General features: G+C 56.4%; 1 protein-coding gene and 1 long non-coding RNA gene across 3 annotated transcripts in view; both read left to right on the top strand.

Annotated features, from left to right (window-relative positions):
- Window positions 1-13125, top strand: part of PEPD (peptidase D) — a 118707-nt gene that overhangs the window by 9515 nt on the left and 96067 nt on the right. The window contains exons 3-4 of one of the 2 annotated variants that reach the window (XM_004015144.5): window positions 752-879; window positions 8402-8465. In XM_004015144.5, the coding sequence (XP_004015193.1) occupies window positions 752-879; window positions 8402-8465 (192 nt within the window). The remainder of the gene's footprint in view (window positions 1-751; window positions 880-8401; window positions 8466-13125) is intronic. The other variant, XM_060398032.1, reaches the window with a different exon arrangement.
- LOC132657685 (uncharacterized) lies at window positions 905-5531 on the top strand. The gene is made up of 2 exons (XR_009596197.1): window positions 905-2369; window positions 2759-5531. It is a non-coding gene; the product is annotated as an uncharacterized LOC132657685 (long non-coding RNA).

The raw sequence follows: 13125 nt of genomic DNA, 5'->3' as shown, positions 1-13125 counted from the left end.
TCCTGTCGTCCCCGGGTCGCTGGAGATGTGGAGGTCTAAATAAGTTTTCTCTGCCTCGTCCTGATGCTTCCTGAGGTTTCCATAGTCTGCGGTTTAAAAACCAATCTCCTAAATTCAGCTGTTGGCTCCCTTACTGATGTTTTATGCAAGATTAATTTTAGAAGAGCGCCTCCTCCACTTCATACCTTTACAACGATATTTTAGCTCCGTGTTTAATGCTAAACACTGGAGTCATCAGCTGCCCCGGGGGTGGGAGAAGGAAGGAAGAAGTCTTAAATGGAGGAATCCGCTTCTAAGCAGATGCCTGGCCTGGGCGTCTTAAGTCAAGGTGGCACCTTGCCTGCCTGCAGGCAGTGGGGGTGGCAGAGAGGTGGGGAGGGACGGGGATGCGGGTAGGGCGTTGCCAGATCTGTGATGCTCGTGGGCACCCGTGTCTTAACCTGTCCCGTCTGGGACCTGAGGGATGTGGCAGGGGAGGTGGGGGTGGCGGGTAGGGCTGGGACATGGGCATGAAGCGGGGTCTGAGCAGCCAGCCAGGAGGAAGGAGAAGACGGCAGTTGGTTGGAGGGGGGCACAGTGCTGAGGTGCAGGGCGGTGTGAGACTGAGGTCAGATTTCAAGAGCCGGTGAGCCCGAGCCGACTCTCTGGGGTATGGGAAGGAAGGCACTCAGTCAGACCCTCCACCTCTCTCCTTGTGCTTTAAGTTTCTGTCCTGCCGGCTGGGTGACCTGGGTCCTTGTTCCCACCACAGGAGTCCTTCTTTCACTGGGCATTTGGTGTCACTGAACCAGGCTGCTACGGCGTGATCGACGTGGACACCGGGACGTCGACTCTGTTTGTGCCCAGGCTTCCTCCCAGCCATGCCACCTGGATGGGAAAGTAAGGAGCCATCTGGGGCTGTGACCATGCCTGCTGACCACTGGCTGGCTGGCTGGGGGTGGGGGCAGGGCCTGCTCTGAGTGGCAGTGGCGGAGGGTTAGCAAGGGGCAAGGGTTAGGGGGCAAGCATATTAACAGCCTGCTCTGGGCCAGAGCCCTGTGCCCTTGGATGGGAAGGAGTGTCAGAGCCGGAGCCGCAGACCATTTTCACGTTTGTTTGGAGGTGCTGTTTGTTAATGCTGAGATTCCGGATTCCCGGCTGTGTTGAGATGCCTGAGGCCTTGGCTCTGGGTAGGGGGGACCATCGCTGTTGTGTAGCATCCATGGGAGGTGGCCCCACGCTGGTGTTCTGGGGTTGGCTCTGGTCAGGGAGGACAGCCTGGGGTCCTTCTCTGAGGCCTGTTACGGATCGCATGCTGTCACAGCATGCCTCCCTTGTGCCGGCCTCTGGGCTAAGCCATGAGCGGCCGAGGGTGTAGGCCCTGCCTCTGGTGGCTTAGCTGGGAGGCAGGGTCATGCTCTTGGGGCCAGAGGCCTGGGTGAGGCTGAGAGGCTGCCACACTCATCATCTGGGGTGTCTGCCAGTGCCAGGACCCTTGGCCACATCCACTGCTCCCAGGAGCCATTCCTGCCGGCTCCGAGGTGCTGAGGCGGAGGCCCTACTTAACTGGGCATGCTTGAGGCGATCAGAGGATTCCGCTAGATGCTCTCCACCTTCTAGCGTGTCATTTCTGCCAGGAGAGTGCTTATTCTGGGCTAATGTACAAATTGCAGCCTTCGCTGCCTCCTGGTCCCAACACTTATTGTCAGGTAGGCTGGCAGGTCTGTGGCTGGTTTGAATGACGAGGCATCTGTGCGGAGGGCCCCTCGGCCTCAGTGGGCTTCTCCGGGAAGCAGGTCTGACCACTGTTGGCGCCTCTGATGCCTTACCTGTGGGACAGCCGTGAGGCCACTCCCGAGGCATCGCCAGGCCTTTAGTCAGTTAGCCACTGTGCGGTGGTTACACAGTGGGATGGTCACTGCGCTGTGACACTGGAGCGAGGCAGTGAGGATGCTGGGGACAGGCAGCTTGTAATGTCCACAGTATTTATGGCCTTTCCCTATGGAGAGCTGGACTTGTTTCCCTCCTGCCTGACTCGGTCAGGACCTGGGTCACAGCCTCAGTGCATAAACATGGCTGGGTCACTCTGTGACTTCTGAGTGAAGTGACTGTTAGTCGCTCAGTTGTGTCTGACTTTTTGTGACCCCATGGACTGTAGCCCTCCAGACTCCTCTGTCCACGGGATTTCCCAGGCGAGAGTACTAGACTGGGTGGCCGTTCTCTTCTCCAGGGGATCTACCCAACCCAGGAGTGGAACCCAAGTCTTCTGCATGGCAGGCGGATTCTTCACCATCTGAGCCACCAGGGAAGCCTGTGACTTCTGAGGCTAGACTGTAAATTATGCTGTAGTTTCCACCAGGCTCCTGCTCCTCGAGCCTAGCTGCCACGTGGTGAGGAACCCAGACTCACTTGTGTGGAGGGCCCCGAGCCTGGCCGCCAGCCAGCACCACCCACTGGAGCCTCGGCCCTCCTGGGACTCTGTCCCGAGCCCTGACCTTCAGGGTCTGTGGGTGTGATACATGGTTTTTTACTCCCCTACGGGTCAGGGTGGCTTGTCACAAAGCCCTGGGGACTGCAGGAGTTTCCTGGTGAGAGTTTAGATCTGGTCTGGGTGAGAAGATTCTCCCAGAGCCCTCCCTGCATCCTGAGGCGATCACAGAGCTGTAGCCTCAGCCCTTCCTGCCAGTAGCATGTCTGGGGCCCCTGTGCCTGGGCAGCCCCTGTGGCCTTGGCCTGCCCGCCCTCTCAGCCTCCCTGTGGCCCTGCCTCCTGGCCCCAGGCGTGCTGAGATGCCTATAGCATCAGAGACGGAGCCCCATGAGACGTCGGTGTGGACAGTGGTGAGTTTCCATCAGGAAGCGTGGCGGGGCTCTGAGGGTGTCCCCACTTCTGACCACTGATGCTGCTTACACAGGGCTGACTCTTGCCAGAAGTCAGGGAGTGCCTGTCCACAGGGTAGGGTGGACATCCTCCAGGGCGTGGCTCCTGCCCTGGGGATCCTCCAAACAGCTGAGCAGGTCTCACCCTGCCTCCCCACAGCCAAATGGCATTTGGGGAATTTTGTTTCGGCTGCTTGGCATGACATGTGGGATCTAGTTCCCCGACTAGGGATCTAACCCTTGTCCCCTGAAGTGGAAGCGCCAAGTCTTAACCACTGGACCACCAGGGACGTCCCAACATGAGGGTTTAAAACTCCGGACCTGACTGGTCAGGGCGCAGCCATTAGCGGTTGCCTGTTCCAGAGCATAGTCTTCAGTAATACAGGAATGATCTTCTGCGCTTTGACCATGGCCGCGTTTCAGAGCTGCAGTTAAGTTCTTCTCTAATCTGTCCCTGCTTTGCCAGGGCAACTGACGGTGTGGTGTGGATTTTGGAGGGTACAGATGGGTCTGCAGGGTGCGTCTCCGTGTCGGGAAGGCTCCAGGTGGTCTGGGCAGGCCAGACAGAGCAGGCCGGTCTCCAGGGGCATTCTGGCTCCGCAGCAGAGAGCTAGCCCCTTGTCTCTGGCAGACCTGGCTCCCCTCTGTGCCTGCCCCATCTGGCCTTTCCCTCCCCCTGCTCTGGCGTGACCTTCTACTAGTCTGTGTGTCCCAAGCCTTTGGGAGAGAAGGTGACAAGTCGGGGACAGGGCAGTGGAAGGGGTGGGCTGTCTGGGGCTGGAGTAGGGAGCAACTGGATCTGATGTGCAGAGCTGATCAGACACTCCTGATCGATAGGGCAGGAGCGAGGCTGGCAGGATTCCCTGGCCTTTGAAATCAAAACTCACCAGCCTAAACGTTTGACCTTCAGCTCCTCAGCTTCCTTCTGAGTCTTTCTCTGATGGCTTTTGAAAATCCTGCTGGCAGATACTGCAATCCAAAGTCGCCCAGGGAAACAGCACCCCCATCTTCACATTTGCTGCTTCCTGTATAAACAGCCTGTCCTGTCATCAAGGCTTCAAGACATGAGGGGCCCGTGGGAGCTGGGGGCTCAGGCTGTTCCTCACCCTGGGCCGTTGTGGGGACGGGAATGTGGTAGCTTCTGTTTTGTTTTTATTTGGCATTTTTGCTTGTACAAGTCTGGTGGGTTTTTTTGATGTGAGAGTGTTTCCTGTCATTTCTGTCAGAATCCGGCTCAGCTGATGGCAGTTTTGGCCCCCGGGGTGTCTGGGGTCCTCTGAGCAGGTGGGAAATTGGCACCCTGGGGAAGCTTCAGCACGGATGAAGGGTGAGCGACTCTGGTCCCGATTGGGGGACCCCTTCTAGGACCTCGGCAGCCTGGCTGTGTTCTGCTCCCACCCCTGGCTGAGACCTCCGGCTTGAACGTGAGAGAGTGTGCCTGGCCTGGGCTTTGTAGGCAGGAGGGAGCTGTGTCTGGGGCTGAGGCTCTGCACGTGGCACTTCCTGGTGTGGGAATTGACGTGTGTATGCTGTGTGCTCTGGCGTATGTGATGTGTCTGCAGCGTGTGTGGTGTGTGTGATGTGTCTGCAGCGTGTGTGGTGTGTGTGGTGTGTGTGGGTCTGTGTGCAGGGCGTATAGGGGGTATATGTGGTGTAGTATGTGTGTGGGGTGGTGTGTGTGTATGTGTGTGTAGGGTGGATGGCGTGGCAGTGGGGTGCGGCATAGTATGTGTGGTGCAGTGTGTGTGTGTTGTGTGGTTGTGGTGTGGTGCGTATGTGGGGTGTGTGGGGTGTTTTCACAGCCCCTGCCCCCCACCCCGTACACACAGCTGGGTCACAGGATGATGGCTGCCTCAGCCTGTCTGGTGGCCTGGTCCTGGCTCCCCTGTCTTCAGGGTAGTGATGACGGCTGCAGGGCTCCCAGAGGAGGAAGACCAAGGGAGTTCCTTTGGCTCTGACCCCAGGCGGTTCGTGAGGAACCTGACCCCAGGCAGCCTGAGGCCTGGCGAGGGCTTTTGCTGGGACACTCAGCCGGGCTCCTCTCCATCACCTCTGCTCCCGACACCAGCCTCCCTGAGAAGTGCCGCCCTGCCCCCAGGATCAGTGACCCGCACTCTGGAGAGGCCTTCTCTTCTCTCTCAAGCTAACAGAACCCCGACATGGTTGCCCCCTTCATTCCGGAGCTGGTGCGGGGTGCTGGGCCATGAGCAGAAGGAGAACAGCTGCAGGCAGGCTCCAGCCCCTGGATGTGGATGCTGACGGCTGTAATTCAGCCCTGTTACTGGTTCATTAGTCACATGCAGGTGGTCAGCTTGCCAGCTAGACCTGTGCTTGGAAGTTTCATTTTCTAGAGGGTTCCACTGTGTCTGCCCCATGGGCATTAGTTGAAACTTTCCTTCTCAGGGGAGGCCCCGCACAGGGTGTTGGCACTCACCATGCCCGCCCAGACCCTGAGTTCTAGGAGAGGCCTCCCCTGTAGCCTGCTGGACCCAGCTGCCATTGGAGAAGAGAAGGCCTGCATGGGCCGGGACTGCAGACACCGGGTCCTTCCTGAAGATGTGAACCCCTTTGAGGGGGGCCCTGCCTCCTCTCTCCTGCTAGAGCTTACCCTTCCTTTTCTGTAAATTTTTTTTAATTTTAATTTTTTTATTATTAATTTTTTAATACCAAAAATATTTTGCATTGAGGTATAGCTGATTAACAGTGTTGTGGGAGATTCAGGTTGCCCCTTCCTTTTGAAGGGACAGTTTCTGGAGTGGGGTTGGCTTCCTTGCTGGCCCAGTCTCTCACATCCAGTTGCTGCCACTTGGATCTCCCGTATGACGGGATCTGGCCAGAGCTGCTCTGCTGGGCTCCAGACTGCAGTCAGGGCAGCAAGCACCTCTCTGTGTGGCTGCGGCCAGCCCAGCGCTCAGTGGGCATGGAGTTGCCCAGTGACCTCTCCTGCAGGGCTTGTGTGGATGTGCCAATCCTTCTCCTGTGAATCCCTCTGGTGGCTGGCTTGACATGGTGGCCTGCACACTTATCTCTTACGGTGCCATTTAAATGATTTTTACTAGAATTGGCCCCAAAACATGAAAAATAAGTACTATTCAAACTTAACTATCCCTGTCCTTTAGGAAGAAATGGCATGCTAAGTGCCAGAGAAGATGCAGTTGGTCATTCCTGCTGGAAGCCAGGCCTGTGGCCAGTTGGATGACTCGGGGCCCTTGAGGCCCACGTGCACTCTGGGCTTGTCGAGGTGGGCCGAGGGCGTTTGGTGGGGCTGGCTCCCGGGCTCGCTTCCTCCTGGGCATCGGAGCAGCAGCATCTGGCTCTCCCGTGAGCTGGCTGGCCCCTCGGGGTTTTGGCTCCCGTGGCAAGTGGAGTGGCTCATCGCTGGTAGGTGAGGGCTGGACAGGCCAGCACACAGCCCTGGGCCGCCCATGGGGTTGCAGCTGCCTGTGCTTCTCTATCCTTTACTCCCTCCTCTGCCCTGCTCCACCGGTTCCTCCCTGTTAAGACCTTGACCTCAGGCTGAATACATGGAGATGTTCCCAGGTCTCAGGTCCCCTGGGTTTCTGCTGAATCCCGATTGCCAAGAGCCACCCCACCCCACCCGCCACCCCAGCCCCGCACCCGGGCAGGGCCAGCAGGAGCACGGTTCCTGAGGTGTCCCTTGGCAAGATGGCTTGGAAGACCTGGGGGGGTTAGAGTCCCTGACAGGAGGTGAGATGAGAAGGTCGGTGTACAGGCTAATGGCTGAGACGCCCCTCTGTCGGATCATCGAGGCCGGCCTCGGAAGCAGGCCCTTAGCTCTTCCTGACTCTTCTGGGAGTTTGCTTTTGATGCCTGTCACAGCTGGAGCAGATGGAGTGATGGGGGCCCATGGGTGAACTGGGGACCCACCGAGGATGTTGAGTGTCCGTCCTTAGCTGGGGCTGGAGTCACAGCAGTCAGCAGGAACATGGTGATAACACCAAGGTCCTACTCTTTGCCCTTCCGGCCTGTGCTTCTGTGTGTGGCTGCAGGGTCAGCTGTGCTAAGAGTGTCACCCCTTGGTAGCAAAGGGTCAGCAAGCTCTTGGCAGTAAGCCTTGGAACCAGGGCCTTCAGTGTCCACGCAGGGCGCTTGTCATCAGTTCCTGCCCCATGTAGCTGCTATGGTCGGTGCTAACAGAGGCACCAGACTTTGGCCGTTTACCTTTGAGTCCTGTCTCAACCACAGAAGCTGATGCAGTTGGATCGTGCAAGTTTAATTAATGATGGGAGCTTGACACCCAGTGCCCACGTCAGAGAAGCCAGAAGGGAGGTGAAGCAAAGAGGGTTCTGGAACATGGAGCTGCCCATTGCCAGGGACCACTGTCTCCCCAGCCCAGCAGGCCCCCTGGGGCTGTGAGTGCCCTTCTGCTAATCCCCAAGGCCACCTGTCTGTCCCTGGATCATGCTCTGTGTTTCCTGGCCACAGTCTGGTCTGGGATGCCTGTTTGGATGGAAGGAAAATTCTCACCCAGAGAGGGGATGGGAGTCTGTTTTCTGGGTAGTGATGGGGTATGTGGGGCTTGCTCTCAGAGGCGGTCGTCTCCAAGTGCCCTCTCTCCCTTATCCCCCGTGCCTTATCCTCCCAGGCACACTGTCCCTGGCACCTCCCCCTGCCTGTCTGCTCATCCTTGAGAGCCCAGGAAACACACTCTAAAAGCCATCTGCTGCTTCCTCTGAGGCCTCCTTTGGAGCTGACACTTGGTGACTAGAGTACCACACATCGCAGGCAGGAGAAGGGTGAACCCCCGAAGCTGGTGCAGTGCCCAGGCGTGGATGGCACAGGACAGTGTGTGTGTGTGAGACTAGACTTGGGTTGGACGCCCTTCTCCTGGGTAGCTAATGCTCTTGATGTGAGCTGTGTCACCAGCAGTGACATTGATTCATTTTCCCACCAAGAGGCTGGGGGTGGGGGTGGTGCTTGCTGGACCCTCCAGCCCTGCCCAGCACAGCCATGACCACAGTCAGCACACGCGTGACCATGAGGTGGGCAGGGGCGACTCAGCTACCTCCGCTCTGGGTCTTTGTCTTCTCACCAGATGATTTTTTAGGGACGATGAGTAAGCTTGAGTGTTTCTCATCACAGTGAGTAATACTGTTATTGACTTCTTTAAAATGTTAATTTTTAATTTTTAAACTTTCCTTTAAAGAGGCTCCGTGGGGGCCTGGGAGGCAGCTTATTTCACTCCCCAAAGAGTAGGGTGTGCTGGCGGGCTGCCCCATGGACTCTTCCTGGCGGGTGGAGGGAGGGCCTTCCGCAGCTACTTGCTGCAAGCAGCGAGGGTCACAGACTCAAAAGAAGAGCAGAGGTTGGCTGGGAGAGGTGGAGGGAGGCAGGTGGGGTTCAGCAGTCTCTCTGTGGCCCAGTGTCCTTTGCCCCCGCTCCCCGAGTCTGTGTTGGGCAGACTGGCTTGGTGCCAAGTGCTGGATAGGGTAGGAATGGGCCCTAGACTTGGGGGTGGGAAGGCAGCCGGGGCCCAGCCAAGGCCAAACCCTGACCCTGGCTTTCCTTGTGCTTCTTTTGAGGATCCACTCCAAGGAGCACTTCAAGGAGAAGTACGCTGTGAATGACGTCCAGTACACAGACGAGGTCAGTAGTGGCCGACCCCTCCCCCTGCCACAGCCTGGCTTGACATCTCGGGACAGCATGGTCCAGCTACCAGCTCCCTTAGCAGTGCCAGAAGCGTCTGGTACCTGGGAGGTGGCTGCTGAGCTGCTCGGGGGAGGCTATCACTGCGAAGGTCTGATCAGGCTTGGCTGGGCCTTCACGTGTTGGGAGGCCCTCTCGCAGGCCCTCATCAGCTACAGATACTACTATCAGAAAAGCCCTAGGCTGCAAGAGGCCTGTGGGGCGGGGTGGACTTGGAGGTCCCCTGGCTATACTTTTATTCATTGGCTGTGTCACACAGTTTGCGGGATCTTAGTTCCCAAACTAAGGATGGAACCCGGGTCACGGCAGTGAAAGCATGGAATCCTCACCATGAGGCCACCAGGGAACTCCCCCCAGCTTTAACCTTCTTCCCAGTGTGCTTGGCCAGGAGTGTGTGGCCAGGATAGGGATGCAGCTGTCTTCCCGGGGCTCTGAATCTGTCCCCAGTCCAGGCAGTCGGAAGGGGTTGCCCCGACTTCCACTGCTCTTAGAGCAGGGGAGGTGCCCATGCTGAGATCCTCTCCTTTGGTGGGTGTGTTCCTCCTGCCTTTGTAAACTGCACTGTAACATTATTGCCCTTTGGGACCTTGACCTTCTGGGTCTCCTGGGTGTGAAACCTGGAGGTGGGCAGCCTGGGTTGGGCCCTGGGGCTCAGCCCACCGACTTAGAGCCTCCCAGCCACAATCTGATGGTTTTGCGTCTATGACCAGGAGGTGGGCAGTGGCAGGAAGAGGGTGAACTCAGTCCCACTTACACTGTGATTTCTGGAGAGAAGGAGAACTGGCCTCTTGATGAGGTAAAACAGAAGAGGTCTCGAGTGTCAGGACAGGGAAGCCAGTAATGATGGTCTAGGATTACAGCCCCATAGACCAGCTCATTCTGAGTCTGTGTTTAGGAAGCAGAATCTTCAGTGAAGGCATCAGTGGAGTTGAGAGCAGGGAGCTTTCTGCAGGGCCCCCCATCATGTGTCATTGGCTTTGTCGTGCCTGTTACTGCTGTGGATCTTACTGGAAATGAGGGCTCCTGTGGACTAGGGGACAGGTGCTTCACTGCGGCAGCAACTGCGGGTTCTAGGAACCTCAGTAGCTCACACAGATTCCCTCCTCCCTCCGCCCTGTGCTGTGGCGGCCAGAGTCTCACCCTGATTAGAGGAGGAGGCCAAGGCTCCAAGCAGTGAAGGGCCTCATCCGCAGCCCCACCAGTGTGGAGTACCAGACTTGGATGTGACCTCAGAGCCTGTGGACCCCAGAGGCGTACCCTCCACCCCTGCCTGTGCCCTGTCAGAAGTGAGCAGGTGCTGCTGGACACACCTGTAGAACTGACAAGGCTCCCAAGTGCCTTGGATTTTCTGTGGCTTGAGTTGGAGCCCAGCCAAAGTACAGACACCTGAGCTGGGAGGCACTCGAGGTGCCCGGGGCTGCTCTGTCACGGACAGTGACAGGAAGCCCTTTGTGTTGGGCCGGTTCTATGAAGCTCCGCTCGATCTAGCCCTCAGACAGCCTTGGCCGTCTGCACAAATCACAGACAGGAAGCAGCTGACACTTGTCTCCTCTGCAAGAAGGCAGGAAGCCCCCACCCCAGGCCGTGGCCTGTCACTTGATACCACATGCAGGTGGCCGATGTAGCAGGCCTGGCTGCCTAGTTCCCCTCCTCCTATCAGTGATACTGAGTTTAATTATTGAGAAGGTCAAGTGAACGGTGGCTCCCCTGAGAGGGTGGGGCTCAGGAAAACCTCGAGAAGGGGTAGGCATTGCCGTCAGGGTGCAGTGCAGAGGCTGTGTCCCTGGTGATGGGCACTGGCCTGGCAGGGGGCAAGTCGTGTCCTCTTTTGTGGCACCAGACGGGTGTTGCCAAGGTCACTGATGCAGATATAAGAGACCCTGGTGGCAGCCCAGTGGCTGTAGCCCCCGTCTCCCCACCTCAGTGGGTAAAGGCATCAGGGAGTGGTGTGCCCCCGGTCGCTCTGTGGGACCACTGGCCCCAGGTTACCGGATGCCCAGTTCATGAGTCGATGCACATCCGCGTTGTTTGTGGTCATTCCCCACATTTAAATTTTGGGAACGATTTGAACATTTTAAAGGCTTTGCTGCATTGAAAAACCATTGTGCAGCCCTGTTTCAGACTGCCATGAAAAAGGTTCATTTTTTTAAAAAAGCTTTGCTTTTTGCACAGTGAACCCAGCTTCCTGGAGCAGGAGGAGCTTGTTTTGACAGCACTGGTCCAGGATCATCCAGCCCCCTTTTCTGGATCGTCACCCTTGAAGAGTGGCCAGCAGGCCTGGTGGAAGCCTTGGGTGCGAGGGTGCGAGAGGGAAGCCTCTGGCTGTCCCCAGGGAAGGATCCTTGTCCACAGGGCTCTGAAGCATTCTGTGTTTGCTGTCCACCTCAACCTGCCGGAGAGGCCAGGCTACCTGGGAAACAGGTGCTGTGGCATGAAGCAAGGCAGGGGTGTTTAACAGCACTGGTTTGTGAGAGCTGGTGGGTCCCCAGTGACCACTGCTCCATGGAAACGAGGCCCCGTGTGGCCGGAGCTGTGTCATCCTGTATGTGGAGTGGCATTTCCGGCTGGTGATGCATAGCTGCCTCCCGCCACCTTAATTTCAGAGGCGTGGAATCAGGGTGTGCCGATGAGGGTGTAGCAGTAATGGATCTCCACGGGGAAGGGGGGATGCAACTGCCCAGCTTGGGGAGGTTTCGCAGCCGCAGAAGTAAGCAGAGCCCACTCAAGAGGTCGTGATCAATAAAAGACGCTGTCCTGCCAGGACCATCAGACGCCTGGCCCTCCACGTCAGACCTCCTCCATCCGTCTGCTCCTTCTCCTCCATTACCCCCCCACCGGCATATCCTGAGTCGTAGCTGAGAAGAAAACCAGCAGCCAGCACATTTGTCATCCTCCTTCCCTCTCCCAAGGACAATAGCGCCTACAATCCCCAAGTGCCCGCTTGTGCTCTGGCTCTGCCGCAGCAATTGACAGACCCGCTCCACGCTGATGAATGTAGACCCTTCAGTCGCCGTAACAACACACGCAGGGCCGACAAGCACGGCTCCGGTTCCTTCTAATGAGCCGCCCCCTCCTCAAGGAGGGCCTGGGGAGTGTCAGTGACTCAGCGTGCTGTGGGGCGTGCAGCTCCAGGGCCGGGCTTCAGTCATTCTCAGAGCAGTTACTGAGCAAACGAGGAGGGCCTGGGGAGATGGAGCGTTGGTGGGAGGGTTGTTGGTACACATCTGGGACTCATCAAAATCTTGACAAAGCGTGGGGCTTGTCAGACAGCAGTTTCCCTAAATAAGTTTTGTTTTTTTTTAAAGAAAGCCTTATTTTTAAGGTAATTTATTTTAAAGAAATAAAGACTCTATACCAGGACGTCCATCGTCGTGATTTATAATAATCATTAGAAATAATGTAAGTGCCCACAGAGGAATGAGTAAATAAACTATGCCAGCTCTGTTAAGAGACTAGGACACGGCGCAGCTCTGCGCTCTGCTGTCTTTTAACTGGTGGACCTGGGCAGATGAAGTCTTAAGTTTTTTATTGTATTTTACTGTTTATTTTGGGGCTTCCCAGGAGGCTCAGTGGTAAAGCATCCACGTGTCCATGCAAGAGATGTGGGAAGAGATGTGGGTTTGATCCCGGGGTCGGGAAGATCCCCTGCAGAAGGAAATGGCAACCAACTCAAGAATCCTTGCCTGGGAAATCCCAGAGGAGCCTGGCAGGCTACAGTCCCTGGGGTCAGAGAGTCGGAATCGACTGAGCAACTGAGCATGTGTGCGCGCAGCATTTATTTGGCTGCATCTGATCTTGGTTGCATCACACAGGATCCTCACCGTGTCATGCAGTCTTCTCTGCGGTGCATGGACCCTCTGGCTTGTGGCGCGAGGGCTCTGGAGTGCGCAGGCCCAGTAGTTATGGCACATGGGCTTTGTTGCTCTGCAGCATGTGGGTGGGATCTTAGTTTCCTGACCAGGGATTGAGCCCACATCCCCTGCATTTCAAGGCAGGTTCTGGGGTCACCAGGAAGTACCCCTTAAGCTTTTTCACTAGTGAACCCTGAATTTGCAGCACTAGCTTCATGGGAGGTTACATGAGATGAGTCTGCAGTGACTGACGCAGGCCATAATCGTCTCCCTGGACGTTTACCACCCCCCTCGGTAGTGACTGGTAAAAGTGGCACGTTTGAAGAATATTTAATGACAGGAAATAAGCGAAGCGTGTAACTTCATATGATCCAGACGTCATTACAGATCTGTTTTTATGTGCAGAGGTAAAAAAGTCTCAGGGGATGGTTTTGTAGGTGTATTTTATGTTTTTTTATAGTTTTCAGTATCTTTCAGATTTTCTCTGGGAGCCTCTCAGTATTAAAAAGCATATATATTACATATGTCAAAGCTTATCAAAACATGAGCTTCAAATAATGTGCAGCGTAGAATATGTCAGTGATGGCTCCATAAAGCAGTTGAAACAACAAGCAAATCCCTCTCGCTCTCACCCTGTGTCAGAGTGTCAGAGTTTACAGTGGGAGCGTGGGGAGGGGGCTCAAATACAGTGGGAGCTGCCGTGGCCAAGATGCAGAGTGGACTGAGGGGTGGAGCCAGGAGAGGAAGCA

This window comes from Ovis aries, chromosome 14, assembly GCF_016772045.2.
Source record: "Ovis aries strain OAR_USU_Benz2616 breed Rambouillet chromosome 14, ARS-UI_Ramb_v3.0, whole genome shotgun sequence".
Classification (NCBI taxonomy): domain Eukaryota; kingdom Metazoa; phylum Chordata; class Mammalia; order Artiodactyla; family Bovidae; genus Ovis; species Ovis aries.
Note: the sequence above shows the minus strand (reverse complement) of the source record. Positions and strands in the feature narration are given on the sequence as shown.